General features: G+C 38.0%; 1 protein-coding gene across 2 annotated transcripts; it reads left to right on the forward strand.

Annotated features, from left to right (window-relative positions):
• Window positions 1–6,214: 6,214 nt before the first annotated feature.
• LOC135471360 (NADH dehydrogenase [ubiquinone] 1 alpha subcomplex assembly factor 3-like) lies at window positions 6,215–14,538 on the forward strand. 2 transcript variants are annotated; one of them, XM_064750569.1, is made up of 5 exons: window positions 6,215–6,293; window positions 8,062–8,257; window positions 9,266–9,332; window positions 9,765–9,865; window positions 12,872–14,538. In XM_064750569.1, exons 1-5 carry the CDS (start codon window positions 6,232–6,234, stop codon window positions 13,214–13,216), a joined length of 771 nt encoding a protein of 256 aa, XP_064606639.1. In that variant the 5' UTR covers window positions 6,215–6,231; the 3' UTR covers window positions 13,217–14,538. The 2 variants fall into 2 exon arrangements, with proteins under 2 accessions (XP_064606639.1, XP_064606640.1); XM_064750570.1 differs by lacking the exon at window positions 6,215–6,293 and adding an exon at window positions 6,427–6,450 and having other exon boundaries at window positions 12,872–14,537.
• Window positions 14,539–16,731: the final 2,193 nt, after the last annotated feature.

Genomic DNA, 16,731 nt, shown 5'->3' on the forward strand with positions numbered 1-16,731 from the left:
TAATTATCTGGGTGACCATACCCGCAATAACGCTCGAAGAACAGTGACAGCGGTGGAAAGCACAAATTCCCCGTAATCGACCGGACTGAAATATTCTTGTGAATGACGTTAAACAACAAGCTAATAAACCGCTAACTAAAAAGAGCTTTAAAAAATAAAAAAATCAACAACAAAAAAGCTAGCTAGCACCTGTAACCTTGACGTCTAGCAAAAGCCCAGGGCCGCGTAGGCTTACACAGCGTACCACACAAACATAACAGTCCAACCTCCCGTCTATCCTGTGTTCAACGCGATAAGCCTCCAACAATGTAACAGTTTTTGTGTTTGTTTAATTTGTTTGTTTGTTTGATTGGTGTTTTATGCAAAACCTAAGAATATTTATACGACGGCGGCCAGCATTATGGCGGTAAGAAACCGGGCAGAGCCCGGGGAAACCCACGACCGGTAACAGTTTGGATGCGCAGCTGTCTAATGCGTGTCATATATGATTGTGACCTCACGATCACAGTAGCCTTTGTTTGAGTGGCGCTGGTACAACTCGACGTCTTGGTGGGAGTGAACGCGTGCATGGTAAGGTTGACCACACGGATAGGTATTTACCTATAGGCCTACGTGAAATACTTGCCATTTCGCGAAAATGAAACTAAATAAGTTACATCCACAGGTAATTAAGTTAAGGATGGTAACTGATTCTAAGAAATGTTTGGCAACGATCACTTAAATTACTGCTCGAGTTAAATATAACTGACATGAACTTAACAAGTCGTTTAATGGATGCTAAGTACGTTCTACACCAGTACGATAGTTTATATTTAGATGGATGCACGTAGGCCTACTTGCAATTTGACACCCACATGCCTGTGTTAGAGAAGAACGCAAAAGAAGAAATACACGAGTCAGGAATCCGAATGTTTGTCATTTCGAGCTCATCGAAAAACAAAAATTCAGCTCATACAATATAATTTAGGGTAGGATATGAAATGCATTCATTTTCATTTAGAGACACTGTAAAGATGAAACTGAATGAAACACAGTAATCATTTGTTTGTCTGAAATTATGAATATTTGCATGATTTAAAGTCATCCTGATGTTCCAGTTCGTTTCGTAAAATAACCTCTTGGGCCTGTATTTGGTGTTGGATGTTTGTTGTTAAGTGGGGCCAGACCACATCATCGTTTTTATAGTAACCTAAGGTAAAACTTCGTGAGAAACTTCAGCATATGTCGAGTTATACACATATTTAGGTCACCAATAAATTTAAAGACAGTAACAACGGTGAAAGCAACAATTCCCCGTCCTCGACCGGACTGAAAAGTTGTTAACAATGACGTTAAACAACAAGCAAATAAACCAGCAACTAAAGAGAGCTTGAAAAAAAAAAAACAAGAATGGGAAAAACAAACAATAGGCCTACACCATATGTAAGCTTGATGTCTATTGCGCATAAGCTACGGGCCGTGAACAAAGCCTGTCACACAAACGTAGAAGTCAAACCTCCCGTCTGCCCTTTGATCAGCGTGAAAAGCCTCCAACAATGTAACAGTTTGGATACGCAGCTGTCTTGCGCACGTCTTGTTGTGACGTCACAATCACAGGGTCATCAGCCTGCGCGTTGGCATAGTAGCCTTTGTTTTAATGGTGCTGGTCAAACTCGACGTCTCGATGGGAGTGAACGCGTTGAGATGAGGTTAACCTCATGGATAAGTATTTACTTGTACGTGAAATATTTGACTTGAAAATGTTTTGTCATTCCACGAAAACCAAACTAATATTCTAGCGTACGAGTAATCGTATATCAGTTTATTTATTTATGTATTTATTGGATTGGTGTTTTAGGCCGTACTCAAGAATGTTTCACTTATATATACGACGGAAGCTTTGTAGGGCTGTGATTACGTATGCTATCACAGACCTGTCTTGTTCCATAACCTTACCTTGAGCTTTGAAGTAGCTGACTTGGCATTCAAACATGGCGGTTGGAGTTGGAATTCATCCAGTTTCCGCTATAGTTTCATACTTTTGTGGATTTAGTAGTGATGACACATGGGAACACCAACCTGGAATTGATAGCTGAGACGACTGTGACCACGGACAGACAAATTATTTGGTGCCCAGTAGTATAATAGTGTAGTGAAGCCAGCAAGGAAAGTACAGAGGTGATCAAGGTACGCTTATAGAACAATACAGGTCTGTGATAGTATACGTAATCACAGCCCTACAGCGCTGCCGCCGTATGTAAGTGAAACATTCTTGAGTACGGCGTAAAACACCAATCAAATAAATAAATAAACTGATATTACGATCACTCGTACGCTAGGATATTAGTTTGGTTTTCGCGAAATGACAAATCATTTTCAAGTCAAGAATTTCACGTACAGGTAAATACTTATCCATATGTGGTTAACCTTACCATGCACGCGTTCACTCCCATCAAGACATCGAGTTGTACCAGCACCACTCAAACAAAGGCTACTACGCAAATGCTCAGGTTGATGGCCCTGTAATTGTGACGTCACGACCATATAAGACATGTACAAAACAGAGCTGCGCATCTAAACTGTTTTATCCCATAATTTTACCGAGTCAGTGATATAACAACAGAGATGTAAATTTTCAATATTCAACACGTTATATAAATACCTCGAACTTCTGATTGGTCACCTGAACTTTCATTGACACGCTTATTCAATGAAAAAGTACTACTCCCTTTAGCGGACTACTTCTACTGCTTGTTGTCGTGGAGTAAAAATCCAGACCAGCGATTACTTGCTACAGGGGGACAGCAGTTTCTTGGTACCAAACGGTTTAAATTTTTGGGCACTGGATAATCATTTAAATTTATCTTCATGAAATGTGAAAAATAACAAAGGCTGGTGAAAGGAAATGAAGTGCTTCACGCTGTACGCCCAAAACCAGGAAGGCCTATACTCACAAACAAGTTCAACCGTCAACATCAGCAGCATGTGTCGGTATCAGATTTTCTCAAAATTAAATACCTCCAAACTTACCTTTCTACTTTGTAGACCACCAAAGAGTTGTCTCGTGTGTATGAACTGGTCTGCAACTGATGTATCTCAATATTATTCTTATATTTAGTCCATTCTATTCGCCACATCGAACACGATAATTGGGTCCTCTGTGCCTTTTTCATTCAACATCATGTCCACCATCACACGAAAAGTCCAAAACAGAAACAAATCAAGCCCTTTCAAACATGGTAGACACTGTTTTATTGCATTCTCCAAGTTCAGCTATGGTTAGCAAGACCAGTAAATAAGTTTTGGGGTGAAAGGTTCGCGTTGAAAGCCTAAATTTGAATATTTCGTTCAGTATGATTTTCGAAATCACCGCTCCTCACACCCTGCAAGTTATCGCGTCATGTCAGTTGTCATAGATATGACCTAGATTTAGGTCACAACTTTCGAGCCAAATGTTTCGATAGATGAACAGTTATGAATGCTGATATTTTCGAGAGAAATTAAAGCTCATCATAATACCGCAAACTAATGGACTGTGTTATGTTTCCTGTTCACAGAAATCACAGATTTTCTCAATGTTTTCTAGAACTGTTGTTAGCGAAATGTGTGGTTTGATCCCAACCGTTTCAGATATATCGATGTCAGTACGCATCTCATTTATATACTTGTCAAAGCAAACAGACGTTGTCTGTCCTTTCGCGTTAATCACAGGACAGACGGGAGGTTGGACTTTGACGTACATGTGTGCGAGCCGCTCTGTAAATAGCCCATGGCTTTTGCTAGACGTCAGGCTACATATGCTTACGTATACTAGCTTGTTTGGTAAAGGAATTATACTTGTAGATCACCTGCCCTTCCCACCGGACAGTAATCAGAATTGTAACAGCTGTGTTTTTCTCCAAACTGCACTTTGAAATAAACGGAAATTTGGAGAAATATACAGAAAAACACATTGTGCAACTTTTTATTACAAAAGTATAATTGTGTAAAGGTTATAAATTTGCGAATAAAAACGCATGTTATTCATACCGTACTAGTTTTCCAGCATGACGAGTAAAATTAATTTGGACAGCACATACTTTGAATTCGGAATACAGGTTGTCCACAGAAAATTCAGAAAAACAATTTTTCTCCTTTAGTCATTCAGACTGCCAAACGGGGCGAAATAGAACTGCATGCTGATACCCTATGTTGGAAAAATTCTAATCTGGCTTACTGGTCGACTCCTGATTACAAATCCAACTTGACGTGCATTCATGCACGTGTGCTAGATTAACTAGCAAGTCTTCCATAACGAGAGAGAACTCACAAAATCTTCACAGTAGAAGGGAAGTAACTCGGGAGTTTTGCCACATCATTCAATATACTTCAACGTGCTACTAGCGTGTTACTTTTACGCCATAGAAACGATAAATTATGGGACTTAAAGGATTGGAATTATTTGTCTATAGATTTTCCTTCGACCCTTCAAACTTTAGGTCATACTTCAATCTCTTTAAAAATTGTTGTTACTATCAAGGCCATTACAATCTTTAAATCTGACATTTAGCCGTGTAAGCAAGTTGGTTGAGGTGTTAAAAGTATAATTGCATGAAAGCCAAATTCCAATAATATGACATTGGAATCACACCTATTTAACGTTATACAACTGGTTGTAACATTTTCTTATAAACCAAATGTTATGAAATGTTATGACGTTTCGGTATGTACACAGCCTATGTGATATTGCATATTCCCTTCTCAGTTGCGAGTGGTCTAAGGGAGATAAGCGCCGCTAGTTTCATACGGGTTAAATCCCTTTGACCGTAAACAAAATGAATGTCTCGCCAGCTACGCACTAGGCTAATAACTGAAACTCAGATAGTAGCATAACACCCTTAATGATTTCTGACATAGAAGATAAGATTAAATTGCCTATGAAAATGGAACAAAACTGTGGCTTGATTAGAGTTTAGACGGAATTTGAAGATTACCATGAGTATAATTCTTGGATAAGTGTCTGACGTTATCGTAGGTGACCGATAACCCGTTAGGCCTAATGTATGTGCTACCGTTTCGTCTCACTATATGGAGGTAAAATACACTATTCCATAGTCACACGTATCTCGTGTTAAAAGTAATGGCAGTCATACATTAAAGGCTTAACATTCTGAATTTCTGTGACTTTGTATACAAATACAATTTATCTTTGATAACGTGACCAAATGCCGTGTCCAGTGCGGAGGTTGACCCGCACGCGTATCTACACTAACACAGCCTCGGGGCACGCCCCGGCGGGAAACGAGTCCATCGGCTGACCCGAAGCAAATCAGGATCAGCACGGGGCGCAGCCGATCTGCGCCATTCCCCATATTCAGATTAATTTTCACCGAAGGGATTTATCGGAATTTCGGGAATGAAACCACCGGACAGCCGATCGGAGACAGTCCCTAATTTCCGAGCCCTAGCTACTAGAATAAATTGATCGGAAAGCAGGTACAGCATAGACCAGCAGGTACCCGATCTGCGACATAGATCTACGGAATTAGACAACTGTATAAATCATCAAAGCCTTGGAAAAAAAATTGTCCAATCTGTTTAATTATTCATTACCTAATATCGACGTGCAAGTAAGCTTTATTTATTATTCCTTGTTATTTGAATTCTTTTCTTATTCCATTTTTGCCATTTACTTCTTTATTTATTTATTTTCACATAAACGTGTTGATCAGTATCTATATTATTAGGCATAAATTGTCTTATTGACCACTCAATGTTTTCGGAGCGCAAACAGTCACAATGTACGTAGGCCAATAAATTGTGCAGAGTTTATAAATGCACCCTGCACTTAGTAAGTAAAATTTGCTGTACCTGTATATTGTATCCGCTTGTTTCCTTTTTCATACGTTTTAAAACTACAAACAATTAATGATAATGATATTAAGATTAACATATGTAACAGAAACCGCTGTGCTTTTAAATTATTTTATTATTATAACTCCTGATGTAATTCATACAGACATACCGCTTTCAATAATGCTTTCTTTAACTAACTCGCCAAAAATGTTCATGTATGTTGACCATACATGTGCACCGTTACATAGATATGCTGGCTCGAGATCGAATCTTGTTGGTGAGAATTTGATCGGCTCTCAGTGGTAGGGAAAAGTAAATTTCGATACGGTGGTTTACAAGGTGGCATAAGAACGAAAAGATTTAACTGACGCAAGGTACGGGTGCTCGAAATACAGACGAGAAGCTTTACAAACAATCATGTCCGGTGTCATTTTACGATCAGCGCGAAGATGCCTTCGAGGGTTTCAAAGGCCAGCGGTGTAAGTATACCGCGAAAGTAATGGCCATAGATGCACGGTTTTTGGACAAACTGTGGAACACATCATTTTATAAGTGACATTTATTATCGGCAGCAAATGACACAACCCTCTAGGATGCCCACAACAACAACAACAACAGAAACAACAACAACAAAAGGTTATGAAACTGAACACCCCGCTTAAAACACACGCTTGTCTTTTCAGCTACAAAACACAGCATAGAAAAGAACGAAAAAAATATTTAACCCTTTACATATAGACACGAGAATTATGTTACGACGAATAACTTATGAAAAGTTAGTGTGTAGTGGTATATATAATATTGTAGGCCTAGGCCTGTGTTTTTCAAAATGAAGAGATACTAGTATATAATTAGGTTCTTTGCACTGGATGTTGACTGGTAGTAAACCGTGGGTATTCATATGGGTGACACAGCGTTAGTAGCCCATATAGCTTTTAGGAGGTCTACATTTTCACAGAGCAGTTAGTTATTTAAGGATAATATGCCTCTTAAGGGTACACTGATGTGGCATCTGTCAGAAAATGTGAAAATCTGTATTTGTATCTTTGTCTTTATTTTACACAGCATGACAACCCCCCCCCCCCCCCATTTCCTCAGAACACACAGAGTATACAGATCATATCAAGATTATGCACTAATTAAATCCTTTTTAATGAAAAGGCATTATCGTGAAAGACAGTGACATGGACCAGAAGGTGCAGAACTTTCTAAATGTGAACCATAAGGACGCAGACTATGATACAGAACAAGCCTTGTGCATTCTTTTAGGGCACCCTACCCACATTTTTGAAAATTTCTTACAAAATTAGTGTCAGATTAATCAGACATAGGTCATGGTTTTTGCTGGTTACAATTCTTTTGCTGTTTAATGATACGAAGTATGATTTTTTAAAGATCACAGGTGAGGTACCCTACATTGACACATGAGTGTTGTTTTACCTGATAGTTGATACATAAATATGAGAATTACAAAGAGATATGCATTGTCTTTGAACGTAATTAAATTAATCTTAATTTCTGGTGGTTTTGTATGTGTTGTATGTATTCACTTTTTGATAAGAATTAATTGGAGCCTTGTATTGTTTTTGCTAACTTTAGTATAAACCAAGATATATCTCATGTACTGCAACTGCAACTTAGTGCTTTAGAGTGAACACCAAGGAAGACTTCATTGTAGGGTAGTTTGATCTATTCATGGACTTCATTGATTTAGTTAGGTGACTTGTTGTATTTTATTAATTTTCTGTTCACATTTCTGCTTGTTGGACGACAGCAGTTGTATTGAAAACATGAGGCTCATTTATTTGTATCAAAAAATTTTGCGAAAACAGTGTTTACAATTATCTGATTATCAGAATATAACAGCTAAAACATAACTGTTTTGAGTGTTGTCATATATATATATCCTTCCAGCTGGTATTTGTACTTACTGTCATCAGTTTAACCATGTAAAAGCAGGTCTGTCATGAATATTTGTCTTGGACAGTCACAGGTTTCCCCCGGGCTGTGCCCGGTTTCTTCTCACCATAATGCTGGTCGCCGTCATATAAGTAAAATATTCTTGAGTATAGCATAAAACACCAATGAAATAAATAAATAAATATTTGTCTTTTTGCCAGGCAAACAAGATTCTTAATTATCATGTGCATCCTCTGCATCACTGAGTAGATTAATAGCTTAAAATAAACCCAATTCATTAACATTTCTTCTCTGATAAGCTTTGTTTTGTATGTGTATTGTTTGCAGGCAGCTTTGTCGGAGCCAACATGATGATTTAGTGATGGACTATAAAAAGACAGAAATTAGTGTACAGATGTTAAGTCAAGAGGAGGATTGGTTGATGTATGTAGAATCATACAGTCAGCTGGGCTTCAGGCTTAACACGGGTGTCAGGATCATAGGGCCCTGTGCTGTCTTCCCTAAGTCCATCCTACACTGGAATGTGAGCAAGATTGTGAATCATAGTACACAGTATTTCAGTAAGGTCTCCCCCACAATAATTGATGTGTGATTAACTAAGTGTAAAATATTATCAGATCTAGTGTGTTTTTTATGCAAAAGCAAACACTAGAGAACAGTGAAAAGTCAAGAAAAAGTTTGAATAAAAGTTTATTTGAAAATGTATACTTCCATTTTGGTCGGTTTGCTCCTTGATAAACATAAGATTAGAAAACACCAAAGGCTTCAGCACCAAGCAAGTTCATCTACACCATTACAGTTATTTGGGTAATTTCTGTGTAATCAAGAGCACTGCTACCTCACAGCAGTTCATTCTGGCTTCCTCTCCGTTTGTGTGTGAGAAGGTCTGCCAGCAGCCTGCGGAGCTTCTAGGTTTCCCTGACATCCACAGCAGCAGAAATGACTGTTCTGGGATATGTGCTTTGTAAAGCTCTGTTATATATTTCTGGAATTTGAAAAAAATGGTTTTATTGACAGCTAACAAAAGTGTATTTTTGGGACCTTCTGCAGGAAAATCCTGCACTTCTCTACTTGTACAATCCTTTAGTCCTGTAAGTTGATTGCATAGTTACAGTAAATGTATGTTCAATTGTGTTTGTGGATCTGTCTATGCTGTCTTTCATTCATTGAAGACCACTTGATTTCCAACATTAAGATGCTTGAGTTCGTACTTATGTGGGAAAGTTTGCATGTTTTATTAGTCAATTGTTAAACTAAGTCACTAATTTACATTCCAGAAAATTGACCATTAAGTAGTACAAGAGAAAATGCCAGTAACCTGTGGTGGGTCATGGGCTTCAACCACACACACACAAATAAAGCAACGAATAAGTTCGTTCAGCTTACTCTATTTTTCTTCCAACCATAAACCTGAAGTGCTTGAAGTGAAATAATTTTTCGATACATCACAAGCATCATTGAGATATATGAGAATATGAAATGCTTTATTATTTAACAAACTTGAATTTAGCTTCTTTTATTTTCCACATAGGTCAAAGGGGCAGAAGACATTCATGAATCTTCTTTATGTCTCTTTACTTTATTAGAACCCAAACTCGGTGAGTACGTGTGTATGTAAAGCAACAGCATGTAGGTAATATTTAATCAGTTCCAAATTATGTTATGTCACATATATCTATATGGTATTTATCTTAATGATAACTACAAGTGTTGTGTTTTTAATAAAATAAACTTCATGCCCAATTTGACACAAGCATTGAGCTTATTAAAGAACATGGGCCCTCTTTGTAGATCAGTCTGTCATAAGTTTTCTGGTAAATGACGTTGCCTTATGGCACCATAACTTTTAAGAGAAATATAACTAACAAAACCTTGTGAAAGTGGCCCCAGTTCTTAGCAAAAAGTGATTTTCCTAATACCTGTTTAATAATTTAACATTGTAACATTTTGATAAGCTCTAATCTCAAAGTGGAAAGCCAATTCTTTCATACAACATTTTAATTTCATCTTGTCTTTGTTTTCTTCGACAGATATTCTCATTATTGGAAAAGGAGACCGATCGTCCTCTGTCAGTCCTAAATTATACACCTACTTACGCTCAAAGAAAATTAATGTGGAGATTTTACCTACAGTATGTACCCTCTTTTATGTGAAACATTTTCTTTAAAGTGTGTGATTTTATCAGGTGGTACCAGTAAAATAGGTCAATTTGTAATGCTTGAGGTGTGGTGTTTGAACAGTTGTTTGAAGCAGTATGGATAATTGTGTATGGATAAGTGGTATAGAGTGGTACTAGCCTAGTGTGTGAATAATTGGGATAAAGTGGTACTAGCTTAATGTATGAATACTAGGTGTAGAGTGGCACAAAACTGGTGTATGGATAATTGGTATACAGTCATTTATTTGATTGGTGTTTTATGCCGTGCCGACGGCGGCCAGCATTATGGTGAGAGAAAACCGAGCGGGACCTGGGTGAAACCCACAATCATCCGCAGGTTGCTGGAAGACCTTCCCACTTATGGCCGGAGAGGATGCCAGCATGAGCTGGGCTTGAACTCACATCGACTGCATTGGTGAGAAGTTCCTGGTTCATTGCTCTGCGCTGGCCTGCTAACCCCCTTGGAAAAGGAGGCCCCTTAATTGGTACATAGTGGTATCAGTCTAATATGTGAATAATTGGTATAGAATGGTACCAGCCTGGTGTATGGATAATTGGTATAGAGTGGTACCAGTCTGGTGTATGGATAATTGGTATAGAGTGGTACCAGCCTGGTGTATGGATAATTGGTATAGAATGGTACCAGCCTGGTGTATGGATAATTGGTATAGAATGGTACCAGTCTGGTGTATGGATAATTGGTATAGAGTGGTACCAACCTGGTGTATGGATAATTGGTATAGAATGGTACCAGTCTGGTGTATGGATAATTGGTGTAGAATGGTACCAGTCTGGTGTATGGATAATTGGTATAGAGTGGTACCAGTCTGGTGTATGGATAATTGGTATAGAATGGTACCAGTCTGGTGTATGGATAATTGGTATAGAATGGTACCAGTCTGGTGTATGGATAATTGGTATAGAATGGTACCAGTCTGGTGTATGGATAATTGGTGTAGAATGGTACCAGTCTGGTGTATGGATAATTGGTGTAGAATGGTACCAGTCTGGTGTATGGATAATTGGTGTAGAATGGTACCAGTCTGGTGTATGGATAATTGGTGTAGAGTGGTACCAGTCTGGTGTATGGATAATTGGTATAGAATGGTACCAGTCTGGTGTATGGATAATTGGTATAGAATGGTACCAGTCTGGTGTATGGATAATTGGTATAGAATGGTACCAGTCTGGTGTATGGATAATTGGTATAGAATGGTACCAGTCTGGTGTATGGATAATTGGTATAGAATGGTACCAGTCTGGTGTATGGATAATTGGTATAGAATGGTACCAGTCTGGTGTATGGATAATTGGTATAGAGTGGTACCAACCTGGTGTATGGATAATTGGTATAGAATGGTACCAGTCTGGTGTATGGATAATTGGTATAGAATGGTACCAGTCTGGTGTATGGATAATTGGTATAGAATGGTACCAGCCTGGTGTATGGATAATTGGTATAGAATGGTACCAGCCTGGCGTATGGATAATTGGTATAGAATGGTACCAGTCTGGTGTATGGATAATTGGTATAGAGTGGTACCAACCTGGTGTATGGATAATTGGTATACAGTGGCATTAACCAGAAGTATAAATAACTGGTATACATTTATTTTTTTATTTATTTGAATGGTGTTTTACATCGTACTCAAAAATATTGCCTTTGTACTATGGCAGCCAGCATTATGGTGGAAGGAAACCAGCAGAGCCAGGGGGATACCCATGACCATCCGAAGGTTTAATTGGTAGGCCTATAGATTGGTACTGGCCAAGTGTATGTATAATAGGGCAGTATCGAGTTTGAACAGTTGATCAGTTCGTGTAGCTGAAGTACATGCTTATAGGCTGTATAAATTATAGATAAATTTAAGTAAGTTTGTAAGTGCATGCTCTTCCTTGTTTACAGTATCTGTAAATCTCAGCTGACTTACAACAACAACAGTGATTCATCTACATGAGGCTTTCTAGCTGGTGGATCAAAATTTAGTGTTAATTTTTTTAGAACTATTCATGTACCCAAACATATTACAAATGCTGTCCCAGAAAGCATCAATCAGAGCATGATTGGGTTGTTTTCCTACAGCCTGAAATATATCTGCTCTTTGCTCAGGGTAGTCATCTTGAAATAAATAGAGGGGTAAATATATCTGTGTTCTGTGATTGGTTAATATTTGCACACTGAGTTTCAAGTGGTTATAGGGTGAGACAGAGGCTTGTATTTATTTAGTAAACATTATTCTTTTGCACAAAAATATTTGTAATTTGTACTCACCATTTTGTCTGAAGTAAAATGTAAATGTGAACTTTAAAAAGTGGCTAAGGTACACGGCCACTAAATCATGATCAAAAACTCTAAAAAGTTTCTAAGGTATACATGTTCTAAGTGTTGATTTTTTCAGGGTTGTTGAAGTATATTTGAGGTACAGGATCTTGTGTTCAAAAAACTGCTCAAAACTCTCAATTTTTTATAAGGTGTACCTGAGGTATATCCTTTAAGTGTTGATTTTTTCCTGAGGTACATCTGAGGTGTAGGTATAGGGCTGGGATGTACTTGAGGTACCTGTACAGCACACCTCAGATAACATAGATGGGGTGTATGCCACAACTGTGCCTCACACTAAGGTGTACATGAGGCGAAGCATGGCTGCCTTTGTTCACAACAAGTTATGTGTTTTGGTATGTAAGGTATTTAGAATTAAAATTTGGACATTATCTTTAAATGAGAGGAAAGATAAGAAAATGGCAAAACCAAATGTGAAATAATCAAAAAAAAAAAAAAAAAAAATGGCCAAATTTCTGCTGAGGGTTTGTATGCTTAAAACTGGCATGTGTATGTATCTTACTTTATAGCTGTTTTAGGTACTATTTTTTGTTTCTTTTAACTCTTCATTTTACAGAGGATTGAGTGTCTGTTGTTATATCTGATATTGTTCAATATCTGGTAATAATAACCTATTTTTTTTGGTCATTTTGCTGTAGGATCAAGCTTTGGCGACATTCAATTTTCTGAATTCTGAGAGACGATACGTTGCTGGTGCCTTTATTCCTCCCGAGTACACACACACTTTTAGAGATGAGGATGCTGGTATGGGAGAAGTATTAGAAAGAGTAAATATTTATGAAGCCAAAACAGACTATCACGTTCCACATCACAGTGTTGATGACCTGGAGGGATGGAAAGAAGAATATGAAAAAGCCAAGCAGAACGTTGCGACATCTTTCTCAGGCGCTAAAATACGCCAATCAGATAAGGCGGACAGTGATTCGTCTGAAAAGGATGCCACATCTAAGAAGGATAAAACAGGCAATCTGGAAAAGCCCTAGCTTTATACCTTGTGGAAGACAGTTACATGAATTTACTTGTGGCAGAGAATGGACAGCTGACAAAGGAAGAGCATATGTTTGCTAGTAACATGTGGGGAAATAATATTACTTTAAGGATAATGACTGCTGAATGTTCTCAAGTCATGTTCGTCAACCGAGTGACTTTGTGGTTGATTTATTATCATAGTAGTAAAATCTTAATACATTGCGCATATCTTCAAGTCTAATATTGCTGCTTATGACTGTTAAAGAAGAGACAGCAACGCTCGTATTATGTCTACATTCTTTTGCAGTAGGATTACAGAGACCATTTTTCTATTGCAAATGTCATTCTCAAAATGGTACCTGCTTTTAAAATGGTTTTAATTACAGGTAGAAGTTCTGAGAAATACATATATCTTCATCTTTTTTTTATTTAGACATATTTATGCATAGACACATGGTTGACTACATATAATATTGTGTTACTAAAAGTTAGCTTAGGCAAAAGTGGGTCAGTGTCTGTGGAAATTGACTAATTGCTTTCATCACTGTCTTACCCCAAAATTTTGAGATCAATTTACTGAATGTAGTGCGGTATGAATGACATTATTGGATTCCTGCATTGATAGTCATACATTAGCTCCATTCAAATACAAAATTGGTGAGGGAGTGGATGGTGGCTTTGAGATGCTTGTCTTTCAATCGCTAGGACACACAAATTACAAATTCAATCAGGGAGATTGTAGATTCCCCTGCTTGTCAGGCCATTGGAACAGTCTTCCACCAATGTGGTGTGCATGTCTATAGGTCATGTGTGAGAGTTTGTCAGTGACTTGCCATGATTTGGTGGTTTACCCCGGTTTCCTTTGCCATTAAACTGATCGCTATCATACAAGTATAAAATTCTTGAGTATGGCGTTAAACAACAATCAGACAAATTAATCTTTAAAAATCAGAGATACTTAATACGGCATTTGGAGTCATTCTAGATCAGTGACATTTAAAATATAGCAATTATTTAAAACATTTCTGCATATTTGGTTTATCTAATTCTGCTTCAGCCATGGTACAAAGGGGCATGTTACCTTGAACTTTTTAAGAATTTACATGAATTGTTAGAATAAAATCCCCAAATAATAAAGACAAATTGACGAGATCTTATTTCACCAGTTATATGCGACCTAAAGTTTGCCAACTATCACTTCATCGTCGCTGCTCTAGTTTTGCGCTCTGTGCTGTAATCTTTTATCTTCTGGATAGGCTTAATAGTTTTTAATGATCTGTATCCTTGTTAATCAGAAAGGCAATGTTTACTGAGCTTTGCTGTACCACATCCATCTGAATTTGTTGATACATGTACTTGGCTGTTTTATTAAAAGGGAGCTGTGCGCTGCCTCGTGGTAGCATTATCAGAGTTTTTTGGTACTTGGCTGTAGTTTTGTGAGAGAGCTTTTGGTACTTGGCTGTAGTACTGTCAGGTTTTATCGTACTGGGCTGTAGTTTTGTGAGAGAGCTTTTGGTACTTGGCTGTAGTACTGTCAGGTTTTATCGTACTGGGCTGTAGTTTTGTGAGAGAGCTTTTGGTACTTGGCTGTAGTACTGTCAGGTTTTATCGTACTGGGCTGTAGTTTTGTGAGAGAGCTTTTGGTACTTGGCTGTAGTACTGTCAGGTTTTATCGTACTGGGCTGTAGTTTTGTGAGAGAGCTTTTGGTACTTGGCTGTAGTACTGTCAGGTTTTATCGTACTGGGCTGTAGTTTTGTGAGAGAGCTTTTGGTACTTGGCTGTAGTACTGTCAGGTTTTATCGTACTGGGCTGTAGTTTTGTGAGAGGGCTTTTGGTACTTGGCTTTAGTACTGTCAGGTTTTATCGTACTGGGCTGTAGTTTTGTGAGAGAGCTTTTGGTACTTGGCTTTAGTATTGTCAAGGAGACTTAATTGGTACATAGCTGTAGCATTGTCAGACTATTGGTACTTGTCTGTAGTATTGTCAGATTTTTTCGTACTGGGCTGTAGTATTATGAGTGACCTTTTGGTACTTGGCTTTGTTATTGTCAAGGAGGCTTTTAATTGGTAGTTGGTTGTAGCATTGTCAGAATCTACTGGTGCATTGTGTACATGTAGTTTTGTCAGAGTCTACTGGTACTTGGCTGTAGTATTGTCAGAGTCTACTGGTACTCGGCCGTAGTATTGACAGTTTACTGGTAATTGGCTGCAGTTTTGTCAGGGAGTCTGTTTGTTCTTGGCAGTAGTATTGTGAGGGAGCTATTAGTACTTTGCTGTAGTAATGCCAGAGTCTGTTGGCTGTAATATTTTCATAGTTTGTTGGTACTTGGCTGTTTTATTGTCTCTGTTGGTACTTGGCTGTAGTATTGCCATAGATTGTCATAGTTTGTTGTTACTTGGCCGTGTTATTGTCATAGTTTGTTGTTACTTGGCCGTGGCATTGTCATAGTTTGTTAATACTTGACTGGTATTGTCATAGTTTGTTGTTACTTGACTGGTATTGTCATGGTTTGTTGTTACTTGGCTGTGGTATTGTCATAGTTTGTTGTTACTTGGCTGTGGTATTGTCATAGTTTGTTGTTACTTGGCCGTGGTATTGTCATAGTTTGTTGTTACTTGGCCGTGGTATTGTCATAGTTTGTTGGTACTTGGCTGTGATATTGTCATAGTTTGTTGGTACTTGGCTGTGGTATTGTCATAGTTTGTTGTTTCTTGGCTGTGTTATTGTCATAGTTTGTTGTTACTTGACTGGTATTGTCATGGTTTGTTGTTACTTGGCTGTGGTATTGTCATAGTTTGTTGTTACTTGGCTGTGGTATTGTCATAGTTTGTTGTTACTTGGCCGTGGTATTGTCATAGTTTGTTGGTACTTGGCTGTGGTATTGTCATAGTTTGTAGGTACTTGGCTGTGGTATTGTCATAGTTTGTTGGTACTTGACTGTGGTATTGTCATAGTTTGTTGGTACTTGACTGGTATTGTCGTAGTTTGTTGTTACTTGGCTGTGTTATTGTCATAGTTTGTTGTTACTTGACTGTGGTATTGTCATAGTTTGTTGTTACTTGGCTGTGTTATTGTCATAGTTTGTTGTTACTTGACTGTGGTATTGTCATAGTTTGTTGTTACTTGACTGTGGTATTGTCATAGTTTGTTGTTACTTGGCTGTGGTATTGTCATAGTTTGTTGTTACTTGGCTGTGGTATTGTCATAGTTTGTTGTTACTTGGCTGTGGTATTGTCATAGTTTGTTGTTTCTTGGCTGTGGTATTGTCATAGTTTGTTGGTACTTGACTGTGGTATTGTCATAGTTTGTTGGTACTTGGCTGTGGTATTGTCATAGTTTGTTGGTACTCGACTGGTATTGTCATAGTTTGTTGGTACTTGGCTGTGATATTGTCATAGTTTGTAGGTACTTGGCTGTGGTATTGTCATAGTTTGTTGTTACTTGACTGTGGTATTGTCATAGTTTGTTGGTACTTGACTGGTATTGTCAGTTTGTTGGTACTTGGCTGTGTTATTGTCATAGTTTGTA

The sequence above is a fragment of the Liolophura sinensis genome, chromosome 7 (assembly GCF_032854445.1).
Source record: "Liolophura sinensis isolate JHLJ2023 chromosome 7, CUHK_Ljap_v2, whole genome shotgun sequence".
Lineage (NCBI taxonomy): Eukaryota > Metazoa > Mollusca > Polyplacophora > Chitonida > Chitonidae > Liolophura > Liolophura sinensis.

Excerpts from the sequence above, each read along its gene's own strand:
- LOC135471360 (XM_064750569.1), top strand. The coding sequence starts at position 6,232 with ATGTCCGGTGTCATTTTACGATCAGCGCGAAGATGCCTTCGAGGGTTT. Across the intron at positions 6,294-8,061 it reads GGGTTTCAAAGGCCAGCGGT|GCAGCTTTGTCGGAGCCAAC; the intron begins GTAAGTATACCG and ends TATTGTTTGCAG. Across the intron at positions 9,866-12,871 it reads ATGTGGAGATTTTACCTACA|GATCAAGCTTTGGCGACATT; the intron begins GTATGTACCCTC and ends ATTTTGCTGTAG.